Source organism: Anser cygnoides, chromosome 4 (genome assembly GCF_040182565.1).
Source record: "Anser cygnoides isolate HZ-2024a breed goose chromosome 4, Taihu_goose_T2T_genome, whole genome shotgun sequence".
Lineage (NCBI taxonomy): Eukaryota > Metazoa > Chordata > Aves > Anseriformes > Anatidae > Anser > Anser cygnoides.
This window is the reverse complement of record NC_089876.1, coordinates 80,884,640-80,909,640: the sequence shown is the minus strand read 5'-3', so window position 1 is coordinate 80,909,640 and position 25,001 is coordinate 80,884,640. Positions and strand designations below refer to the sequence as shown.

The window sequence follows — 25,001 nt, the reverse complement described above, 5'->3', positions numbered from 1 at the left end:
GCCACCAGGCGGCGGCAGAGGGCGCCAGGGGCGCCACCGCGCATGCGCGGCCCCGGGGCGCCTGCAGTACCCACTTTTCGCCACCAGGCGGCGGCAGAGGGCGCCAGGGGGCGCCACCGCGCATGCGCGGCCCCGGGGCGCCTGCAGTACCCACTTTTCGCCACCAGGCGGCGGCAGAGGGCGCCAGGGAGCGCCACCGCGCATGCGCGGCCCCGGGGCGCCTGCAGTACCCACTTTTCGCCACCAGGCGGCGGCAGAGGGCGCCAGGGGGCGCCACCGCGCATGCGCGGCCCCGGGGCGCCTGCAGTACCCACTTTTCGCCACCAGGCGGCGGCAGAGGGCGCCAGGGAGCGCCACCGCGCATGCGCGGCCCCGGGGCGCCTGCAGTACCCACTTTTCGCCACCAGGCGGCGGCAGAGGGCGCCAGGGGGCGCCACCGCGCATGCGCGGCCCCGGGGCGCCTGCAGTACCCACTTTTCGCCACCAGGCGGCGGCAGAGGGCGCCAGGGGGCGCCACCGCGCATGCGCGGCCCCGGGGCGCCTGCAGTACCCACTTTTCGCCACCAGGCGGCGGCAGAGGGCGCCACAGCGTATGCGCGGCCCCGAGGCGCCTGCAGTACCCACTTTTGGCCACCAAGTGGCGCAGAGAGCGCCAGGGGGCACCACAGCGTATGCGCTGACCCAAGGCGCCTGCAGTACCGGATTTTCACCAGCAGGTGGCGGAAGGGGGCATCCAAAGGCACCACCGCGCATGCGTGGCCCCGCCGCCTGCAGTACCCGCTTCTCACCGGCAGGATGCGTCCTGAGGGCAGCAGGGACGGCTTCCCAGACCATTTTCCCAGAGAAAGCACAAACGAAAACAGCAGAAATTTGCACCCCGCGCCGCCTCAGGGAGGAAGGGTCTGCCTTGAGCAACGTGCCGCTCACGGCTGGGAAGCTGAGCGGCGGCAAGCTGTAACAGTACATTTTTTATCGGGACAAAAAAGGCAGGGAGATAATAACAACGAACCCAACGCGGGCAACGGGATGCTCTGGGCCCAACGACCACAACTCCCGGCTTGCTGGGGGAATGGTGCTCCTGGCGGCTTGACACTGCAGACACCATGGAGCCAGCCCCAGGCTTCCCCACCTGCAGCCCAGCACCCGCAGACCTGTGCCTGCCACCCCATGCCACCCCCGCCTGGGCTTTCCTTGCCCCAGCCGGCAATCCCCCGGGACCCGGCCTCCACAACGCCATCGCCTGCCCTGGGGGTCCTGCCGGGAACCCCCAGCCCCCTCCCCACTTGCGCCTCTGCAAGCAGCCCCCACCCCACAGAGCAGTCTCCCCACCCCAGGGAGCAAAGACAGCAGCGAGCTGCCCTCCCCGTCCCACAATAGGCAGCTGCCCCCCCACCTGGCAGGGCTGGCCCCGCACTCCGGCCGACAGACACGGGGCCACCCCCCCTCCATACCCACCCCGCTACGGAACCTGCACCCACACACAGACGGCGAAAGCCACTTCCTGGGATGGCAACCACCAAAGGGGGCACGGGCCGGAAAGCAAACTTTATTAAACTGCTGTGCAGGACTCCGGGGAGGGGGGCTGCGGTGAGGCTCCCTGCCCCGTCGTTCTCCCCTTCCCCTGGCGGGCAAGGCAAAGAGCGGCGTCCGTCTGTCCGTCCCTGCGTGGGGAGCGGATGCTGGAAGTGGGCTTCTCACTGTCGCTGCTTTGGGTAGTTGCAGAGTAATTGCCTGAAGTAACTAGGCAAATTAAACTCATATTCACCTTTTAAAGAAAGCGTACAGCATCGAAGCTTTCAGGGTGGAGGGCAGCTGCGCTACCTAAGCGTTCCCTAGGCCTCCAACTTTACATGCTATCGCACTAGGGGAACTCGGTGTGCTGACTCCAAGGAAGGGGAGGGAGCGTAAAGCGGAGTGGAAACACCACGGATAGGCTCTGCAACCAGATGGGGATCCGATGCTCTCGTGCACACTGAGACCCACTGATAAGCTGAGACACACTGATAAGCTGCACCTTTGCTACCCTGAGCCAACGACCTGTCATGTTTTTAACAAAACACTGTACTCTAGGGAACTTTTGCTCATTCTAGTATCGTCATAATACCAAAACACACCTCCATCCCAAAAGGTCCGTGCCTCCAAGGGACGACCACCCCTCACTGAGGGCGTGCTATGAATTTCTCAGACCCCTTACCTTTAAACAAAAGCAAGAAAACTTTTCACCAATCATAACCAAGGTATGCCTGACGAGAGTCACTCAAGCCCCACCTAAAGGAGAGAAAATAATGTAAACTGTCTGAAGTGAAAGGGGATGTTAGGGAAGATACCATCACGAAGGATACCTTTCTGACTTCTGGGATCAGTCGACGGGCTGAGCCTCTCTTCCCCCTGCCACCCTCCGCACTGGGACTCTGTGGGGTAACATTTGAACACTGCCCTTCATTGCATTGTTCCCAGCCGTGACAGTTCTCATTAAACGTGACTAGACCAAGGGCGTGCTACATTATTTAGGTGAATCCGTGACCATGATAGGTCAGTACCCTGAATCCGACCACAACTGTAACAGTTACTCAGCTATGCCCCTTAACGTGACAGTATTTCATAGGGAAAAACATTAAGCCTAAGATTTCCCATGCCTAAGGCCCTAGGGCTCAGGCAGAGAAGGAACCCGAGACTCTTAGCTATGCAACTCCTGAGAATCGCAGCTTACAGTTAGTCACTCACTGTCTTCCGGTCTCACAGAATGAGGCAGAGGTATAATTAATTCCTTCTCCATCTCTCTGGAAAGAGCTTTTCTCCTATCTGTGACAAAGGAAAAAAAAAAGTTGCGATCATGGGAGTCATTACACAAAGCCACAATCTGTGAATTCACTACTACAGTTAAGATCATTTTTAGTCAAAAAACACCTCGGCAGCAATGTTACCACTGCAAACAGCGCGGCAAGAAAAATTCCACTCAAGGTAAAGGAAAGGGCGAGCTAAAAGGACGAATGACGTGACCAAAGGCAACTGCAACAACCATCTGGTAGATGGTTGTCCACAGCCCTTGGATTTCATGGTTGTCTTTCCTGACAAATGAATCCTGGAAGAACAGAAAAGATACACAAGGTGTCCTTTGTGGAGCCTTTGGGGAGACTACTGAAAGGAAAACCAAACCAAAAAACCAGGGACAGCAAGCGGCGTGTACGTTGGTTCTGTTAACAGAGTGACACTAACATACTAGAAATTTCCACGTTCTTTGCCCTCTGCCTTAAAAAAGTCACCCAATTCTGTCAGTGTTCACCGTCGCCTTTTTTTTTTTTTTTTTTTTTTAAATTTTCACGTGGACATCCGAGGAAAACATTTTGAGTCCCTGTCATCAAGGGAGAGGAGGAGAAAAAAAAAGAGAGGGATGAGGGGGGAAGAAGCACAGCCATTCCTTGCCTCGGTAACACGAGCAAAAAGCTCAGGCGCTCGGCAACAATGCGCTTTGAAAGACAAAACACAGAAGAAACAGCACGTTATTTAATCTCAGCTGTAGAGTCACGTGTATTTGTACCTGCTCATTTATTCATCTGCCAGTTTATTTTGCTACAGACGCTACAGAACGTAGAGACTGCGAGGTTACTACAACCTTTTGTAACCGATGCAATCTTTGGTAGGAATAGCTATCTAAAAGAGCCAACAAAATCCCCTTCGTCGACAGCCATCTGAACAGCCTGGTTCGATACGCTCACAGAGAGACCCATGAAAAATCCACCCTTTCTTTCAGAAAAGTAAATAAATACATACATACATACGAGACGGTAAGGAAGAAAAGCTGAACACACGGGATGCAGTCCTTTGCCAAGGGGCAGATCCAACATCAGCACAAGGAGCTTTGGGGCATGTGAGTGATCATCTACACCAGCCATCGGGACAAGCCAAACGCACGCACACGAGCCTCGATTAAAAAACAAACAAACAAACAAAAAAACCCAACACGTTAAGTTCCTTTATAGCTTATGGAAGTACCAACCTACAGCTTAGATGCAGTTGGATTGCATCAGCTTAGGGACTGCCTCCTTCAAAACGCACAGGGCGGTGGGAAAACCAGTCTCGAAAACCTGTTGCCTAACAGGAGACTGTTGCCTGCTCCTCCACAGGTTACATTCTTCCAAGCATCGTCCTGTTCCTGGATTTTACCAGCCACAACAGGATGGTCCCACTGGCATGAGTCAGGGACGCTTCGCACGGGGTTTATTTGACGCTGAAGTAAGTCTTCTGTGGGTATAAGTAACGCAGCACGAGATGGAAAGTAAGCTAAGGTACCGTCTGCGGCACAACGCTTGTGCGATATTGGACCTGAGGGGACCAGTCAAAGCCTGCAATAATCGCTGAGCGGGTGGGTAAGTAGGGAGCCCTACGGGAAACAGAGCTTGTGTTCTGCAAAGCTCTTTTCCCGTCAAGAAGAGGACCTTTTCTATTCAGCGTCTTTACCGAACTTTAGGCTACTTCCTATTCGCTTTGGCAAGTTAGCCTCCATAGAAGCCAAGAGATTTTAAACTGCCAAGCACCATTTATAGTTCCTGTCCTCCGATGACAGGGAATTTCAATCGGGGCGCTAGTTAATAGGAAAGTCTGGCTCTGTTTCACGCAAATCAAGTACCTAACCACAGACAGGAGTCTGCAGAAAGAACGCTTTAAAAGATGAATTTAAAGAGAGGGATGATACTCACTTTTCCAACATTTCTGCAATGACTGTGGCAAAAAAGGCTGAACCAGGGACGTCTCTATCATCCCCTCTAGGATTTAGCAGCTCCATACAGTTATGGGTCAAATACCACAGCTTCAACGCAAGGCAGACCTCGAAGGTCACGTTTCTGTCTGCGTACCGAGTTCTGCTGGAAAGCCCCCAGCCGCTCAATTCCCAAGCAACTTTGCCACGGCCAGCGCTTACCTGGAGTTTTGCTTTCTCTCGCTGCTCAGTACGGGCTCAAGGCCTCTTTTGTTGCACACAGTTCAAGCAAAACTCTCGGGACATAACCAACAGACAGACAGACAGGCAGAAATCACCTCTCACGTCTGTCTTGACCGACCACAACCAGCGTTCTGGAAAGCCCCGCAAGCACCGGTGTATTTCTAGGACAACTCTGAAAGCTGAGGCGGGACAAAGGTTAGCCTCTTGTACCACAGACTGAGCAACAAAGAGACAGAGCTCAACAGGCCAATTCGTTCTAGGTCTAAGAAGCTACTACAGCTTGGCAGGCACTACGTGGCTTTCCTTTGCGCTTCCCACGCCGAGCAGTTCGCGCTTCTGCAAATTTGATTAAGCCTTTGAGCCTGGGCTGCAGGAAGTTTATGAGCACGCCTCGGTTTCACCCAAAGCCTCTGTTCCCTTCAGAAGGCAGTCACCTGTGACTATAACCTGGCACTATTTCTTCACAACGCTGGCCTTGATCTCTCGATCACTCTACAATTCCACGAAAGGAATTGCCTCCCAAGTCGTTCTTGACTGACCACAACTAGCGTTCCATAAAGCCCTGCAAGCACTTGTTCATTACTTCTAGGATAATTCTTAAAGCTGAAGCGGGACAAAGTTTTGTCCACAAAGGCCTTCGGGGAGACTTCTGAAAGGAAAACCAGGCCAAACCAAAAAACTAGGAACAGCAAGCGGCGTGTACGTCGGTTTTGCTAACAGAGTAACACTAACGTACTAGAAATTTCCACGTTCTTTGCCCTCTACCTTGAAAGTGTCACCCAATTCTGTCAGTGTTCACCATCAGCTTCTTTTTTTTTTTTTTTTTTAAAATTTCCACATGGACATCTGAGAAAAACATTTCGAGTCCCCGTCATCGAGGGAGGAGAGGAGAGGAAAAAAAAAGAAAAAGAGAGGGGGGTGGGGAAGAAGCACAGCCATTCCTTTCCTCAGTAATGTGAGCAAAAAGTTCAGGCGCTCGGCAACAATAGAATCATAGAATATCCTGAGTTGGAAGGGACCACCGAGGATCATCGTTAAGGACCACCGAGTCAAACAACGCGCTTTGAAAGACAAAACGCAGAAGAACCTGCACGTTATTTAATCTCAGCTGTAGAGTCACGTGTATTTGTACCCGCTCATTCCTTCACCTGCCAGTTTATTGTGCTACAGACGCTACAGAACACACAAACTGCAAGGTTACTACTACCTTTTGTAACCGATGCGACCTTTGGTAGGGCTAGCCGTCTAAGAGAGCCACCAAAATCCCCTTCACGCCCGGATTTCACCCGGAGGTCGCTGCGACTTACCCGGACAGCTGGGACAGACGGGCTGCTCTTTCTCCTGGGAAACCTGCGACTGCAGCACGCCAGCTGCAGCTTTCCTCCCTTCAGCTGCCGCGCCACCTTCGCTCGGCGACAAACCCCGCGGGGGTCCCAGCGGCGGGGAGCTGCTTCTGCCCTGGTGAGCCGCAGGGAAAGGAGAGAGCCGGCCGTCAGCGCGCGGGGGGAGGAAAACCTCCGAGGCGCAGCCCGACGATCGAGCGCAGCGAGGACCCGCGCCCGGCCGCCGCAGCCCCCACCCCTCCCGGCCCGACGCTCCGGGGAAGCGCCCCCGAAGGCTCTCGCTCGCCTCACCGCCGGCAGCCGCGCTCGCAGCCAGCGGCAACCTGCGCCTCCCGGCGCGCACGGCCCGGCCCCGGCTCGGGGAAAGACCGGCCGCGCACCACAGAACTACAGCTCCCAGCATGCCGCGGGACGGAGCAGTCCATCCGCCCCAGAGGGGAGTCGGCCAAGCGCACGCAGCCGCCCCCCCCCGCGCCGCTTCGCCCCCCTCTCCCCCAGCCCTCCGAAGCCCCGCGCAGTGCAGACCCCGCCGCACGCCCGGTCCGCTCCGCTCCGCTCCGCTCCGACGCCGCCCCCGCCCCGCACAAGGGCCGTTTACGCAGAAGCCGCCGACCGCGTGGCGCCCCAACCGCCCGCCGCCTGGCCCCCTCCCGGCCCGGCCCGGCCCGGGGCGGCGCCGACCACCAACCTCGTTGCGGCACCGCGCCGCGGCGGCCCGACCCGAGCTGAGCCCGGCGCGGCCCGGCCCGACAGCTTCCGCCCATAGTGCCGGCAAGCCCTGCACGGCACCTCCGCCCTGGGTTCCTCCGAGCCAATCACGGAGCGTTTCCGCCCTGAGTTAAGGCTAGCCGTGACGCCGCTTCCGCCCTGGGTTCCCAGCCAATCATGAAGCGTATCCGCCCTCAATGACGGCTCGCCAGGACACCACATCCGCCCTCACGGTCCAGCCAATCACGGAGCCGTTTTGGCCCTCAGGGAAGGCACGCCCTGACGTCACTTCCGCCCTCGGTTCCCTCGCAGGTAACGGGTCTCAAGGCAGTTTGTTCCCTTTAAACAATAACAGAGGGCGGCTGTGCTTCAGAACGATTGCATTTCTTGAAATCTATAGGAAGCAGTCCGTGAAATATGATCTCGGAACCTCGCCTTTTAAGCATTAGAGGCAAACCTGCTATTTGTATGTGCTCCTTAGAAGCTAAACTGTCAGTCTGCAATTGTTTTACCTTTACTGCAACTCAGGACCGCACTCGGAGCGCTGACTCAATGCCGTGTGTGCTGTCTCCAGCTAGCTGTCAGGCGCACGCTGCTCCACGGAGAAGTCAAATTTCCTCTGAAATTGCTTACCCAAACCAGTATGGGACGCAATAGGAAACTAGGGAGGAAGCAACCTCTCCTCTGCACTCAGAGTCCGTCCTGCCGTCAGCTACAGCATGGGACAGAAACCGTATTATTCAGATGCGGAGGTATCAAAGATGATCCTCTGAAGTCGCATCGGAGAACTTGAGGCTGGGGGCTGGCAGGAAAAAAAGTAACAAGACAAGCCATCCTAAGTCTGTAAAAAAAAATAGAAAAAAAGGAAAAAATAGAAAAAGGTCGGAGGGTGGGGGTGGGAAGCCAGTAAGAATCAGCCTGATAAAAGGTTTACAAATGAGATGAAGAAGAAGAGGAGAAGGGGAGAGATTGTCTATGCAAGGCAAGAGACCCAGGAGGCAAAGGCTGAAGTCTAGGCAGGCAGACTAGAATGTGACGAGGAAACATGCTGGCTTTCTATGAAGAACAGAGCTAGCAGCAAGGAAGTAATAATGCCAGACGAGGGAGACTAGTGCCTTTTCCTTTCACGTGAACATACTCCCTTCACTAGAGCCTACTCCCCTTCAGTATGAAACGAGGACCAACGCTCACAAAATTCAGTTATAAAATAGGAAGCTGCCCTTTGGCAGTCTCTTTCTAAGTGCCCATACCCATCACTTGCTCCTCAAACACTTGCTCATATGTTAGAGAAATGCTCAATCAGTCTTGCTAAAAATACTAGCAGTGAGAGCCTAGACTCATCGCTCCACAAGCGAGTGAAAGCAATCATTCTGCCTCGGTGCAAACATGCAGTATCAGTATGGGACAGACCACTCACAGCCTAGAGCTTCTACTTTCTGTGCTAATTTTTTTTTAGCATATATTCTTAACAGTTGCGATTTGCTATTAGCAATCTATATCAAACATTTGATGTTTAATGGTAGCCTGCAACTCAGCTGCGTTCGGCATGGACAGGAAAGTGCTCATTGGTAGGAACCTCATAAATTGCAAGTTAAGCAGGGAACCTACATTATAAGACACGTGCAGAAACCGCAGCACCTGAACGTAAGCTAACTCCTTCTCTACGCTGGGTATCAAAAACCAACCCTGAATAACTCTCGACATTGCAGAAGCAAGTCCCAAGAATGTGCCCGTGGAGGAAAAAAAATTGGGATGGCAACAGAATTCATTTCAGAAGAGTCTTTTGAGGCAAGACTTCTTGCAGCCTTCCAGTAACTCACCAACAGAAATACGCTTTTGTTATCAAAGACCTCTCTGCATTACAGTTTGTGACGTGCCAGTTTCACACATTTTCTAACCCAAGACCAGCTTCTCAATGCACCCCTCGAATGCAAGAGAACGGATTTAGTCTATGCTGCCTGAACTGTACTTTCCTCGGTCAGAAGGTAACATGGTTCGTTCCGGAAAGCATCATTTTTCAGTAACAACCTTCCCCACAGGGGCCAAACATTACGTTAACCAGCCCAGGAGATACTCATGCTATTTCATACATGACGATAACAGGGCAGATACTTGCTATATTCAATTCCTAAAGCGAGCCTCCTTTGGCAAAAGAAAACGCTATTTATTTATTTATTTAGATTTTTATTTTTTTTTTTAAACAATGCCGTGGGTTGCTGTTTTCAAAGGCCTCTCTGTCTTCTCTGATGAAGACATCTCTCATGTAATTATGGAAGCTGCAGCTGTTTCCACTGACAAGCTCTCAAAGTCCTGGGCTCACTAACCTGTGACAGCCGTAATATCCAATTGCAGGTGACGGAATATTCTAGTTCTGCTCATTTCCTTTGAGGCCCAGAAAAGCTCATGACAACAGGAGTACCATGAAAGGACCCATAATATTACCTTTATTTTCAGCTTCTTCTAAGTCCTTCTCGTTTGCCAAGAGAATTTCTTCTCTCTGATCAGGTAACAAGTCAGCAAGACGATAATCAATCTCCGCTCTCTGAAAGAGAAAAGTTTCTGAACTGCATCCTTATATGAAGTCCGTGGTGTTTGACATCTGGCTCACTTCAGCTCATTTCTACTGACACATCTTCTCGCCGTCTTGACTCCCTGGATGCTTGGAGCCAGCTGATTTTTTCCAGGACCCATTTGTGTTATAAACCTGTATTTTAAGGCTTGCCACGTGTTCCCAACCTTAAAGAGTGAGCACATACTGTTCTCTCACCTGCTCAGGCTGCAGAGCTGCCAGGGTCCTGCCACCAGCTCGAGACCTTTCACCCTGCTGCTCTGCTGGAGGGCCTGCCAAAACAAACAAACAAACAAAACACAACCACAAGACACGCAGACAAAGGTTACAGCCCATGTGGGAGGAAACGAACGCTAACCTTTCATCTTCCAACTCTTTACTCAAAGCAGGAAAACAGGTACGGTCCTAATAGACATATCAAAGAAATTCACTGTATGCCAGAACAGGAAAATCTGTATCAGATACCAAAATGCTGCCACGGTCCCCGAGCACAGCCCTTTTCAAGGCATCACGGAGATTCAGCAAGATCATCCAGGTCATAGGGGACAAACAAGCTCGTATCAAAGCTGCACACAGCTTGTATCAAAGAGACTTGACAAAGAGCAAAAGAATACAAGGACGGCTAAATCTCAGGAGAGATTTAGGAGAAAACTGAAAACAGGGAGGCATCCTTTGAAAAAGTTTAATTAGACAACTAACGAAAAGAGAAAAGATTGCAAAACAACACGGGAATGTACAAACAGCGCTGGAAGCCAAAAGCGGCCTGAGTAACAGCTTGCAGAATAGCTGCTCTCTCCACGCCTCTCCCTGTGCACACTGAAGGGTTCCTACGGAAGAAAGGTTTTCTTCTTGGCGTGGATATCAAAGAACCTGTCTCAAACTGAAACGATACAGAACAAGTTTTGAAACAGAAGCAGAAGTAACAAGTCAAAAGGCTCACGCAGCATTTCACTAAGGAGTTCTCAAGTAGCTCACGGATAGGCTACGTTTTCATTTTTAACTCTCTTGAAATTGTCTGTAGGACAGATGACTTGAAATGTGACTAATAGGCCCGGACTTCTATTTCAGAAGCGTCCTACAGAAATTGCCAGAGCAGGAATTCCCACGTTAAGGAAAATAACAGGAGGTAAGAAAAGAACTAGCGGACACTTGATTAAGAAGACTTAATTAAGGAGCGTTAAAACAGCTTTTTAAAGCGAGGTCATACTTTATAAAGTAGAGCGTATTTTCGTGTTCTTTGAAAAAAAGTGACACACGCGAGGAGATAAGAGTTCATTTTAAAAAGGTACCTGACTATTTCAAGCGTGTTTTGGAAGACAGAAGACAAAAGAAAGAATGGGAGTAACCACGTTCCATGGTAGAGGAAGGGTCGCAGTAAGATTTCACCTTTACTTTTGCTGTTCACCATATTTGTAATCGTCTGAGACGTGGGGTTACAAGATGAAAAGCTTTATAGCTGATACAAATTTATTGCAGTAGGACAAAGTGAAAAGCGCTGATATCGCACTTTTTCCCAGAAAGGAACTTCTCGGAAAAGGAGCTAAGTTTCCTGGTGGACGCCAACTTGAACACGAAACAGCAATGTGCCTTTGCTGCAAAAGCAGCTGAGGGTATCCTGGGTGGCATTAGGCAAAGTATTGCCAGCAGGTCAAGAAAGGCGATCCTCCCCCTCTGCTCAGGAACGGTGAGGCCGCACCTGGAGTGCTGGGCCTGGGCCTCCCAGTACAGGAGAGACCTGGACACACTGCGAAGAGTCCAACGGAGGGCCACGAGGACGGTAAGGGACTGAAGCACCTTTCCTATGAGGACAGGCTGGGAGAGCTGGGACCGTTCGGCCTGGAGAAGAGGAGGCTTGGAGGGGATCTCATCGATGTCTGTAAATACACGAAGGGAGGGTGGAAGGAAGACAAAGCCAGACTTTTCTAACTGGTACCCAAGGAACAAAAAAGGAGGCAACAGACACAGGCCGAAACACAGGATGTTCCCCTCCTGTGGTTTCCTGAACATCAGTAAATACTTTTTCGCTGTGAGGGTGACTGAGCACTAGCGTAGGCTGCCCAGGGAGGTCGTGGAGTCACGGTCTTTGTGAGGTTTCAAAACCTGTCTGGACGTGGTCCTGGAAAACCAGATCTGGGTGGCTCTGCTTGAGCAGGGGTGTTGGACCGGGTGACCTCTGGAGGTCCTTCCGACCTCAACCAGCCTGTGATTCCTTTGCAGCCGCTATGCAACCAAATAGCAAGCACAATTCAAAGCAGATAAACGTGAAGAAATGCAGAGGCAAAAGGGGAAATCAGGCCTCGGTACTGCACATAATCCTATGAAAACGTCACCCCAATGCTCATCAGCGTCGAAGAGCAACTTACACGTTTAAGCTTTTGGAAAAGGCCTAGGAAAGGCAACAAGAAACATCACCAGTCTAATCAAAACTCAAAGTTAGCCTTGCTATCTCATAAACTGAAGGTTCATTTGCATCTTGGATGCTACACAGAATTTTATTTTTGCCTATCTTAAAAAGGTCACAGTAGAATAAAAACAGTTTCAGCCAAGAGAAACAGGGATCGCCAAACTTTTGGAACAGTTTCTGTAGAAAAGGACTAAGAAAAAACCTTTTTCATGTGACAAAGAGACGATGAGGGAAAAGACGATGTCTCATATCATAGAAGTTGAACAGAGATCGATCACCCGTGTTCTCTTTCCATACAGAAGGCGGGGGCATCAAAAGCTAGCAGGAAGCAAACTTCAACGCTCCTCCTGCCCACAAACACACACAAAATAAAGGAAGCAGTTCTCCACATAGTGCTAGCTCCAGAGTTTACGCACAATACCTAGTTAAGGCTCGTGACTGCTGTGACCCACGGATGCTAAGTGTTTACATGGGTTCAAAGGATATGGCCGATTTTTACAAGAAACACATTAAGCGTTTTTATACTCAAAGGCATTGGCTTGTCTTAAAGTGCAAGTCACAAGTATCGCTCTATACTCGTTCCATTCTGCTAAGACCACCGATCTTTGGTCTGACTTTCTGCGGCCCTTGTTACATTGTCACAGCAACACAGAGGCAGGAAAACATTCCTGCATACGGTAACAAAAGACCGAGTCATTAAAAGAACTTACGACAAAAACCCAAACTACACACTATCTTAGTTCAGCCGTACATTCTATATGCACGCTTTCACCCTGGAATCTTCAATAATAGATGATAACCTCTAAGACTAAAAGCAATACAAATTCTACCCAGTTCTTTGAATGCAAGTCTGATGCAGCAAGTCATCAGCTGGAAGGAACCCGAGCAGAGGATTCAAGATGTTCTATTCCAACATTAAAAGTTACCTTTCAAAAGCCGTTTGTCAAGCAGAGCGTAGTTTCCCATTTGTTGAACAGGCAGGCCTAGCCAAATTTTGACCCTAAACTTCCAGGAAATCTCTACAGCTCCCAATGTACATGTTACTTCCGTACTCACCTGCAGGTTTTACCTCTGAAAAAAAAGTTCCAACTTTCTTCCCTTCCACAACACCTGTGATGACATGACCCGAGATCTTTGGGTGGGTTCCACTTGCAATCACTGCAGAGGTGCCTCCTTGGAGGGCCCACAGAGCTGCTTTCACCTGCGATGAAGGATAGAGCCAGTTCCCGAAAATGCACTTGTTATTTGAATCCCCATGCTCAACACGAATTCTTGCTCCACTTTGATCACTTATGTTTCCCACCTGGGATTTGGTTCCAAACGTCACCGATTGTTGGTCTCCTGGGTAGGATATGTCAGTGAGCTTTGCATCATCGGATCCAGGAGGGCTGTCAAAGAGTCCTGAAATGAATAATAAAAAATTGTTAATGTTACATATCTTCTGTTCCAAAGCTCACCAGGGAAAAATAACTAAAGCCTTTGAGGCTAAAAACCTGTATTCCACTCTACAGGATTCAAAACTTCCACTGAACCCTCCTTTTGTGGAACTGAAAGGATGAAACACTAACATGCAGGCTCAAGATGCGTAACTTCACCGGAATTGTAGCTAGTGTGAGGAAACAGAATATCCACATGCTGAATAGTATCACGTACGCTGGGAAGTACCCACACTTCAGTGAGGTTAGAGAGAAAACCGGAAAGAAGTTTCCAGCTTTTATACGGTTCAGAATCAGGGCTGACACACAAGAGTGCACAACTGAACAAAGGACAGTCCTCTTCACCTAAAATCTCAGATGATATTCCCGAATGCTGTGTTGTACACTGATAAACCGGGCAACTTAGAAATATGTATAAAGGCTAACTATTGAGTTCTGCAAAGAAAGGACACAAGACTATAGACACACACTTATTCATTTTAAATAAATATTGTACTTTTATTTAACTATGTTCTGAGTTGAGCGATACTTCTGTTTACCTAACATGTAAACCCTAAACTCTACCGCCAAACTTCCCAGAAGTTCTATGCGAACAAACACGTCACAGATTAAAGCGCACAAGTGAAGAGTACCTGAACTCTTCCTTTACAGCTTGGGAAGGAAAGGACACTTCTTTCCATAAAGAAGATACCACAGCAAATGAATAAGCTGTGAGGAAATGGGAGCGGTGTTTTCGTTTGTTTTTTATTTTTATTTTTTTATAAGTTGTTTGGACTACCATTTTTGTTATTTTTTTTTCCTGAGGCAGTCATTTCAACTAGAATCAACCATGAAATCCATCTGAAACAGCTGGAAGAAACTGTGGTTATGAAAAGCCAACCTCCTTCCTTCTCGGGGCCTACAATATGGACCAAAGTCCAGAAGCCACCGAAGGAAACACATCTGGAGATGATAAAAAGAGTACGTGATTTTGTTGATGGCCTGGTGTGAAACTGTACCAACCACCTTCCTCTTTCCAGAAAAGTACCTTCAACATCAACAGGTGACAGACTTCACGGCAGCACAGCTCACAAGACTAGACCACTATCAGCCACACGTCTGGGAGACAGAAAAGCTAGCAAGCTCCAGGTATCTGGAAAGCAATATCCAGGACATGTAAAGTACCCATAAATCACTGAAAGACAGAATCCACTGCCGGAAGAAGCAAACGATTGTAGAATAGCGTTCGGCTTATATGCAGGGAAAGACTATGTATTTAGAATCAGGAGCGTTACTCATGACTATATACAATTCCGAGGAGCTAGCAGAAGTACCGTAGCGTCCACACAGGGCGTGCCTTCCAGTCCTTTTACCGGCTTTGTTGCCCTCCTCTGTACGCTTTCAGGGATCTTAACGTTCTTTTTATATTGTAGAGCCCAGAATCGCACACAATATTGAAGGAGAGGCTTCGCCAACGCTAAATACAGTGGGAGAATCACCTCTTTTGACCAGCTGCCTACACTGTGTTTAATATATCCCAAAATGCTAGACGATACCCGTGCTTCTGAATCCTCTAGCTATCTTCCCAGGGCCCTGAAATTTATTTTGATTGAACACAGACTTCTTGCTGCAAACTTGTTGGTACCCACGTGAAAGAGCAGGAGTAGGGAATAATCTGAAGTTTGAACTAAGCTCGTAAGCTCGCTAGCAATGTCCCTGATCCAAGCCCCAGGCAGGTAGAAAAGCTCTCGGTAAAGATGGTCTGGTCTGCAGATGGGAGCCTCTGTTCCCTTCAGAAGGCAGTCACCTGTGACTATAACCTGGCACTATTTCTTCACAACGCTGGCCTTGATCTCTCGATCACTCTACAATTCCACGAAAGGAATTGCCTCCCAAGTCGTTCTTGACTGACCACAACTAGCGTTCCATAAAGCCCTGCAAGCACTTGTTCATTACTTCTAGGATAATTCTTAAAGCTGAAGCGGGACAAGGTTTTGTCCACAAAGGCCTTCGGGGAGACTTCTGAAAGGAAAACCAGGCCAAACCAAAAAACTAGGAACAGCAAGCGGCGTGTACGTCGGTTTTGCTAACAGAGTAACACTAACGTACTAGAAATTTCCACGTTCTTTGCCCTCTACCTTGAAAGTGTCACCCAATTCTGTCAGTGTTCACCATCAGCTTCTTTTTTTTTTTTTTTTTAAATTTTCACATGGACATCTGAGAAAAACATTTCGAGTCCCCGTCATCGAGGGAGAAGAGGAGAGGAAAAAAAAAGAAAAAGAGAGGGGGGTGGGGAAGAAGCACAGCCATTCCTTTCTTCAGTAATGTGAGCAAAAAGCTCAGGCGCTCGGCAACAACAGAATCGTAGAATATCCTGAGTTGGAAGGGACCACCGAGGATCATCGTTAAGGACCACCGAGTCAAACAACGCGCTTTGAAAGACAAAACACAGAAGAACCTGCACGTTATTTAATCTCAGCTGTAGAGTCACGTGTATTTGTACCCGCTCATTCCTTCACCTGCCAGTTTATTGTGCTACAGACGCTACAGAACACACAAACTGCAAGGTTACTACTACCTTTTGTAACCGATGCGACCTTTGGTAGGGCTAGCCGTCTAAGAGAGCCACCAAAATCCCCTTCACGCCCGGATTTCACCCGGAGGTCGCTGCGACTTACCCGGACAGCTGGGACAGACGGGCTGCTCTTTCTCCTGGGAAACCTGCGACTGCAGCACGCCAGCTGCAGCTTTCCTCCCTTCAGCTGCCGCGCCACCTTCGCTCGGCGACAAACCCCGCGGGGGTCCCAGCGGCGGGGAGCTGCTTCTGCCCTGGTGAGCCGCAGGGAAAGGAGAGAGCCGGCCGTCAGCGCGCGGGGGGAGGAAAACCTCCGAGGCGCAGCCCGACGATCGAGCGCAGCGAGGACCCGCGCCCGGCCGCCGCAGCCCCCACCCCTCCCGGCCCGACGCTCCGGGGAAGCGCCCCCGAAGGCTCTCGCTCGCCTCACCGCCGGCAGCCGCGCTCGCAGCCAGCGGCAACCTGCGCCTCCCGGCGCGCACGGCCCGGCCCCGGCCCCGGCCCCGGCTCGGGGAAAGACCGGCCGCGCGCCACAGAACTACAGCTCCCAGCATGCCGCGGGACGGAGCAGTCCATCCGCCCCAGAGGGGAGTCGGCCAAGCGCACGCAGCCGCCCCCCCCCCCCGCCGCCCTCTCTGCGCCCGCCCGCCCCCCCCCCCCCGCGCCGCTTCGCCCCCCTCTCCCCCAGCCCTCCGAAGCCCCGCGCAGTGCAGACCCCGCCGCACGCCCGGTCCGCTCCGCTCCGGCGCCGCCCCCGCCCCGCACAAGGGCCGTTTCCGCAGAAGCCGCCGACCGCGTGGCGCCCCAACCGCCCGCCGCCTCGCCCCCTCCCGGCCCGGCCCGGCCCGGCCCGGGGCGGCGCCGACCACCAACCTCGTTGCGGCACCGCGCCGCGGCGGCCCGGCCCGACAGCTTCCGCCCATAGTGCCGGCAAGCCCTGCACGGCACCTCCGCCCTGCGTTCCTCCGAGCCGATCACGGAGCGTTTCCGCCCTGAGTTAAGGCTAGCCGTGACGCCACTTCCGCCCTCACTGTCCAGCCAATCACGGCGCCGCTTCCCTGTGGGAAGGCGACCCTGAGGCTGCCCCCGTGCTGCCTTTTTATCTATTTATTTATTTATTTATTTTTAAAGAAGGCGCGGGTGTTCTTGGTCCTCTCTCGTCAAGTCTGTCTGCGAGAAACATCTCAAATAATTTTCTTGACACGCGATCTTCTCTGAGGCTATTTTATTCGCGGTTGCAGTGGCGGGCGTCCTGCCGATCAGGAGCGCATTGCAGTAAGCACAGCATCAACTTTTAGTCCCTGTTCCCCGACACCTGATCCCCTCCCCTGTATGTACCATGTATGTACAATCTTACTTCTTTTTCAACCCTTTAATTTCTCCCTTCTTATTTCCTTTTTTTTTTTTTTTCCCTTTCTTATGTTTCAGGAACCTGTGATCTTTGTTTTACCGTGCCCACGCTGCTCAACCTGTTTTTCCTCAAGCTTCTGCCTTATTTCGGAACAGTGAGGCCGCCTACTGTCCGCTTACCCACGTGGCGTTTCTCCTCATTATGACTGCACAACTACCTCGGAATACAGAAAATTAGTTCTCTACTGCAAAAACACAACTCAGTTTCTCACAGTTCCCTCCTCTCCTTTCCTTACTCCTACTGTTGTTTTTGCACCTCTTCACGTACCGCGCTCTTGAGTTTCTCCAACGTTAAGGCGCAATAGTCTTCTTCGGATGTCACGGGGGATGGGAGGCGTACAACGCCATTATTTTTACAATACCAACAAATAGTTGTTTGAGCCAATTCTGTTCAGGTAACCACGAAGTTAGTTTCTCCCAAATGTTTCTAAATGCCCAGGAACTGTCATCTTGAGCTACTCTATGTAGGATCTTCCCCCCCCCCCATGCCCCCCAGTATACCTTTTTTTCCCCCCAAATATCAGTCAAATCCATCCCGTTTGATCTACATCTATACAGCAACTAGCATTAATTACAGTGCACGCTCCTCCTTATGAGGTTATTAATGAATCTAATACTATTCGATTCTACGGTGCTATTTTTGCAAACTTATCAAACTTATTTTCTAGTTCTTCAGTTATAGCGGAGATATTTACAATAGCTTTTTCTAATTCACCCACCCCTAACCGAGGTAAAAACCACCTTGCAAAGCTGTGAAATACTAGAGAATTTTACTAGAGAATTGTCTGGAGTCCGCTTAATCCTGCGTGTGGTCTCAAGGGGGCTTTGGCTTTGTGGGTCTTCAATAATAGTCACGTTTGGAATTATTGTCTCCAGGGTGCAAGCTCCCTTCCATCCCAGGGGCAACACCTTCCTGGCTTTATTGCCACGTAGCCAGTACCACCTCTCGCCATTTGGGACAGGCCATCCAGTTGCAGGATTCTCACGTTGCATCTGGCACGCGCTATGTATATTAGCGCTCCTGTAGCTACCATATTTGGTGCAGCGTGGATTATTCCCTGCGTGGATAATTCCACACCCAGGGTCAGTACTATCGCCCCCTGAGTTTCTATCACTGTTGTTTAAAAGGCACCTTCGATAACACGGTATATTGTAGCCATGATTATGTGCAGGGAGCTCAACTTCAAAATCTATTCCTTCCGAGGACTGAGTATGATCTGTCATTTTTAAAAATCTAGAGTATCCAGACATAGTTGCTGCTGGAAATAGCAATCAAGGACAAGGCCTTTTCAGTCTTTCTAGGCACGTGGGTGCAAATCCAGCAATTATTTCGAGATATAACTCAAGAGATGTTCTGGATTCATTGGAAATGCTGATTTTTCCCTCTATCCTACCACTAATGCATTCAGAATAGGTATTACTAACATAAACTTAAAATACATAATTTCTCTCTCTATATATATATATACACATCCCTGTAATAATTAGGAAATAATAATTAAGCAAAACAATAAAAATCACAAACTAATAAGGATTCTTCTGGTGGGGATTAAATACTCCACCACCTTCTCTCACTTCCAGGGAGTGTTCCCTGTAAACACTCCAGTTCTGTGTAATTCAATCCCTTTTACTCATTAATTCATTAAGGATTCTTCTAAGGAGAAGTTAAAGGTTTACAATAGATAGTTTTAACAGTTTTAACCTTAAAAGTCTTTGTTAATGCAGTCTCTCAGGTATCAGGGTTAACTGATGCTTTTACCCACGTATGAGTCCACCCTTTCTCAGCCGTTCTTCCTGCCATCTCAGTAGTCAGGAGCACTTGGAACAGTCCTTCCCACTCAGGTTGCAGCTTCAATTCTCTCCATGTTCGCATCAAAACACAATCTCCTACTTGGAATGGATGGATCAGGGCTTCCAAGGGTGGGGTTTGAGCTAATGATCCGCAGGTCCTGAGAGACGACAAAGAGGACGACCGCCCAAGTGCACGGTTCTTAAGAAAAGCATCTTTCGTCTCAAATTGAGGTAATTCATTCCCTTTGTCCAGGTATAGCAATCCAAGTAACGTTTCATATGGTGAAACTCCTTCCCACATCTTTTCTTGGTGCAGTTTGAATTCGGAGAAGTGCCAAAGGTAAGCGCTTCTTCGTTCAGGGGAGCCGAGTTTCCAGAACTTAGTCAATTGCTTCTTTACTGTCTGATCCGTTCCACCCTTCCAGAAGAGGAAGGGTATCAAGGAGCGTGAAATTTCCACTTAATTCCTGGAGTCTACATTAGCCCTTGCAATATTTGTGGCGCAAAGTGACTTCCTTGATCAGAGTCAGTATTTTCAGTGACTCCATAGCTGAGAATCATCTGTTCTAGAATTACCTTGGCTACCATGCTCACGGTAGCAGATACCGAAGAGAAAGCTTCCGCCCACCCTGACGAGTGATCGACCAAGACTCATTAAGTATTTAAACCTACCTATTCTAAGGAGTTCTGTAAAATCCACCTGTGCGCTTTGGAAGGGTTGAATTCCTGGTTCTTGCCCCGCTTCGGGCTGACTGTGGATAATTTTCCTATTTACCTTTTGACATACTACACAACTCCAGCGTACTTGTTCAGCCAAAGTATGTATACTCCTACACATACACGTTTCCGTAGCACAGCGTCACACGTTGCTTGAATTCCCCAACAGCTCTCTGATATAAAACATTAATATTAATATAAAATTAATATTTGCCTCACTAGCACTTGATTCAGCATTTCTCTCCCATCAGGGAGTATCTATTTTCCTTTGGACTTGGTGGCTCCTGATTCCTTAAAAACCCCCCCTCTCAAAACTTTTTAGTTCTCTTTCTTAGTTTTGGGTAGGGGTAGCTCGACAGTTCCCTGAATCCTCTCTGGATTTATTCTTTGTTTTCCCTCAGACACTAGATGCCCTAAGTACTTGACTTCTCTTTTTACATACTGTAATTTATTTTCCAATACTTTCAAGCCCTGTTTTCCCAGAAAGTCGAATAGCTTGTTAGTGGCTTCCTTCACAACTGTTTTCTCCTGTCCTGACAGTAAGAATTCCTCCACATATTGCAAGAGGAACACCTCCTCCGGAGGCTGGAATTGCTCAAAAATTTGTTCTGGAACTTGCCCAAATAAATTTGGTGGCCCCGAGGTAAAACTGTCCATCTCTGTTGTTGCTTCCACCCCATTTCAGGGTCTTTCCACTCAAAGGCAAGTGTATCTTTGCTCTCAGCGTCTGATAGCACCCCATTAGCAGCACTGTTATTCCACTGGAAATCAGTCTCAGTTACGCATAAGAACAACCAAGTTCCCGTCTCGTCACAGAGCCTATCCGCAGCGCCTCCGCTCTGCTCTACACTCCGTACTGCTGTTCCTCTTAGAGTCAGCACACCAGGTTCCCCCAGCGTGATCAACGTCTAAGGTTGGAGGCCTCAGGATCTTTTATGTAGCGCAACTACACTCCACCCTGGAAGCTTCTTCAGTGCTGTACCTTTTCTTTAAAACGTGAATATCAGTTTAATTTTCAGGTCACCTGAGGCAATTATTCCCCACAGCAGGGACTAGGAATGCTAAATAGAGGAGAAAATGAGTGTTGTGGGCCTCAAGCATGTGCAAAGAGCGTAAGGAGGGCTCCTGAGAGGACGGGGGAACAAAGGGAAAGCTGCTTACCTCTGAGAAGTCATTTTTGATCTTTGTGCCATGGACATTTGTCTCGCATGCTCGGTGCACGCGTTAGGGGTCCCCGTACATTTGAAGGCTTCTTACCTCTGAGAAGTTCCCCCCAGGCTTTCTTCCGCCAGACGATGGCTTTCCCGGGGACTCGCCGCCCCGCACGGAGAGATCCCTGCCCAAGCAGCTCACGGCCTGTGACGCCACGCATGCGCAGCCATTCTCAGGAAGACGCGCGCATGGCTTTACAGCCTGAATGGGAAATGGCAAGCGTTTCCTCGGGGCAGGTTTTCCATCATCATCTGCCTCCATAGGAAAGAGAAAAAGTCGCTCCTGTCGGCTGCTCCTCCTCTCTTAACATTCCTAACATCCCCCCACCTCCCCGATCCCACCTTCCCCTGCTGATTTTGGTCCTCTTGGGTCGCTGCCCACCTCCACCTTCCAGAGCAGCTCCTTCTCATCAAGTTCTCCTTCTGCGTCCTGTCCCCAGCTGCTCCCATCCCACGGTGCTCTCAACGGCGACATTAGCTGTCGCTCGGATCTCCTTCCCACTCGGTACCCTCTCTGCAGCTATCCCTATCGTGGGAATGGCAGACAACCCTGCAGGTTGTCCGTACCCAACGGGCTGAAGGATCCGTTTACCCGGAAAGTTTTGACAAGAGATTACAGAAAAAGAGTCGCACCTCTGCGCAACGCATCCCCCTTTCCAGAGAGATGCAGAGACGTCACAGGCGACCTCCCTGTAACTTTGTCAAATTCGGCAACGCTTTGCGGTGAGTATTATGAAAAATAACATTAGAAAGAGAAGACCGGTAGTCCTGACAAGTTCCCGAAGTCAGGAGAACTTGCCCAGTCAACCCCAAACTGTTCGCTAGAGTAACTTGTTAGTCCGTTTCCTTTTGAAAGCCAAACGAGGAGGCGCGCCTTCTACTCTTTCCCATCTGTGTTCTCGTTCCAGCTTAACCCGGCAGGCGGCCAGAGCGAATGGCTGAGTGGTGCTTTTCTCCCCACCGTGGGAGACTCGGGAAGAAAAAATAGTCAAAGCTCGTGGGTTCAGATAAAGACGGTTTAATAGGACAAAGAAGGCAGGGAAATCATAACAACAATGATGAGGGAACGTCGCATAGCAAGCGATGCGTGATGCTATTGCTCACCACCTGCTGACTGACGCCCAGCCCTCCCCGAGCAGCGGTCCCCCCCCCGCCCCCCGCCCCCCGCCATCCTGTTCCCCGCCGTTCCGCGGGACAGGGGACAGGTTAAGAAAGGGGCCGGGCGGCAGGACACTCACCGCAGCTCCCGCTCTGCGTGCCGCCGGGACGATGTCACGGTTCAGGCACTTCTTGCTCGCTCTCTCCCCCGGCTTCCTCCTCGGTAAGGATCCGGAGGCTGCGCTGTCACGCCCCCGGAGCACACACCGGGGTGTGACACGCCGTACGCGGGCCAAAGCGACGGTGACAACGGGGTCAGTCGCGGCGCAGCGACGGAGGCGGCCGCCCGGCAGCGCAGGACTACAGCTCCCAGCATGCCTCGGGACGGAGCAGCCCACGTGACCCCGCGGGGACTCCAGAACGTGCCCCCCCCCCCCCCCCCCCCCCCCCCGTGCCGTTCCCGCCTCTCCTCTCCGTGCTCTCCCTCCCTCCCCCGCCCCTTTTCAGCCGGGCTCGCCGCCGCCAGACCCCACAGCCCCGCGGAGCACGGGTCCGGCACGACGCGGCACGCCCCCCGCCCGGCACAAGGGCCACCGCCCCTGGAACAGCCGACCGCCTGCCGCCTTGCCCCGCGCGCCGTCCCGGGGCGGCCCCGACCACCAAACTCGTTCCAGCACTTCAGCTTCGGAGCAGAGCGCTGCCGCTGTGCTGCACACAGGGGCACTAAGGCGGATGCCGGCGGCGCTGGCGCTACCACGCGTGCGCGGCGCCGCTCAACCTGCGGTACCGCTTTTTCGTCAAAGGCGGCGGCAGAAGGCAGCGCGGCTCAAGACCGCAGGCGCGGCACCGCGCAGCCTGCAGTACCAGGTTTTCGCCAGCAGGCGGCGGCAGAGGGACGACGTGCCGCTATTGCAAATGCGGTCTGGCTTTCCGCCAGCAATACCGCTTTTCCACCGGCTGACTGCGCATGCGTGGAACTAGGCACGGCTTCCCGAACTGTTTTCTCGTTAATGGAAGCAGCGGGAACCGCGCAGAAAACCACACGTAAGCGGCAAGAGGAGGCACCCCGCTCCGTTGACACGGAGGAAGCAGCCGCCCTTCCTACCTGTCTCCGTCCAGCTCCCGGCTTGGAAGCCGAGTGGTGATGCAGAACTACAGTTCCCGGCACGCCCCGGAAGACATGGCGGCCGACCGGAAGCCTGGGTCCCAAGGACCACAACTCCCGGCATGCTGCGGGGCATGACGCGCCCGGCCGCCTGACTCATTTGCGCTCCCCAGCCCGTGCTGTTCCCCGAGACCTCCGAGTCTAACCGGTCAGCTGTAGCCCCGGATCTGCTCCGTTACACCGGGGGCGTTCTCTTCCCAGCCTCTCCGCCTGCAGTTTTTCTCCAGCCAACGGAGATAGAATGTGTTCTCCCGCTACTGCGCATGCGCCTCGCGTCTTCTCATGCAGTACCGAGTATTGGCCACCAGGGGGCAGCTGAGGGCGACGCGCCACTCGCTCCGCCTGCAGTACCGCTTTTTTTGCCAGGAGGTGGCGCCAGAGGGCTACGCTGCGATCCTCCGCCTGCAGTTCCGCCTTTTCGCCATCAGGTGGAAGCACGCAGCAGCGCACCGCTCCTTTCTGCCCGCAATGCCGCTGCTCAGCCAGCAGGAGGCAGCAGAGAGCCAAGCGGCGCCACCTCTCCCCTGCCGAGCCGGGCGGCTCTGTGCATGCGCGGAGGTAGACCGGTGGGCACGGTTCCCGGTCTTAACGTTGTGGCTAACAAACAAGTAACGAAGGAACACGCAGCGGCCCGCGCTCCAGCGAGCAGATAGAGTAGGAGCAGCGGAACATGCCCGCCGGGAACAGAGCTCCGCCGCCTGCCCCTGAAACGAGCTCTGCGCCCGCGGAGCGATGCTTGCAAAACTGATCACCCGGCACGCGCCGCGCTTCAACGAGACCGACCGGAACTGAGTCCCTCCCCGAGGACTACATCTCCCAGCGTCCCCTGGGTGCGGCGCTCCTTTACGTTGCCCCGCCCCGTCGCGGTCAGGTTCCTGAGCTCCATATGCCCGCGGGGCAGGGGCGGAGCCGGGGCCGCTCTGCCCCCTCCTCACAGTTGAGCTAAAGCCGCAGAACGCACGTCTTCATTTTTATTTTCATCAGTATTTACTACCCTATATCCACCTCTCCTCCAAACTGGCTTTTGAATTACCAGCCCCTGTGCCTTGCCTGTATTTAAATGGTATTCCTAAATATCATCAAGGTCTTCCCTCCTCAGGTGAACAGGTGCAGGCGGAGCAAGCACAGCATGACACCATCTCACTGTGTAACCAAGGTACCTACAGTCCCTGAATGAAACCAAGCAAATGTTATTTCTTTCCTCTCAGTATTCTCTCATTATGTCAACTCCATGGGCTTTTTCCTTCAAACACTGGCCATATCTTCACCAGTTTGTTTGCAGTGAAGGGGTTAGGTGAAAAAGCAGAAACACGGTCAACTTACTGGTGAGATAAGGGGATGGAGTTTTACTAATTTCAGCTCCCTTGCATCAATAGGGAATTTGGACCTGAGACTCAACACACGTGAAAATTAAACTCACTTTTCTGAAAGTGTTTCCTTCCCATATATTTCTACCTTCAGAACGTTGTCAGGAATTAATTTGCCCATGAACAAGCAGTGTTATTTAGTACCACAATTACCACAACACCTTGAAGGCCTGGAAGACCATTGTATTGGTCACCATGCAGGGAGCAACGCTGAATCCATCACCAGCTGCTTCTGGCTCACTGACGCCCATCAGATTGAGAGCAGTTTATTCTTTCTGTCACAATTTCC

At 51.5% G+C, this 25,001-nt stretch overlaps 1 protein-coding gene across 1 annotated transcript; it reads right to left on the bottom strand.

Annotated features, from left to right (window-relative positions):
- Positions 1-1,526: 1,526 nt before the first annotated feature.
- LOC136790791 (uncharacterized) lies at positions 1,527-21,557 on the bottom strand. Its single transcript, XM_066996576.1, has 11 exons — positions 21,425-21,557; positions 16,827-17,056; positions 16,057-16,207; positions 13,267-13,364; positions 13,020-13,164; positions 9,758-9,831; positions 9,433-9,532; positions 6,971-7,831; positions 6,247-6,397; positions 3,780-3,922; positions 1,527-2,802 (listed from the first exon to the last, which is right to left on the bottom strand). Exons 1-8 carry the CDS (start codon positions 21,555-21,557, stop codon positions 7,746-7,748), a joined length of 1,017 nt encoding a protein of 338 aa, XP_066852677.1. The 3' UTR covers positions 1,527-2,802; positions 3,780-3,922; positions 6,247-6,397; positions 6,971-7,745.
- Positions 21,558-25,001: the final 3,444 nt, after the last annotated feature.

Bases quoted from the DNA above. Each gene is read 5' to 3' on its own strand.
- LOC136790791 (XM_066996576.1), bottom strand. From the start codon at position 21,557: ATGTCGCCGTTGAGAGCACCGTGGGATGGGAGCAGCTGGGGACAGGAC. The intron at 13,165-13,266 runs GTGGGAAACATA...CCTTCATCGCAG, and splicing joins CGTTTGGAACCAAATCCCAG to GTGAAAGCAGCTCTGTGGGC. The intron at 7,832-9,432 runs GTAATATTATGG...TTTTTTTTACAG, and splicing joins AGAAGAAGCTGAAAATAAAG to ACTTAGGATGGCTTGTCTTG.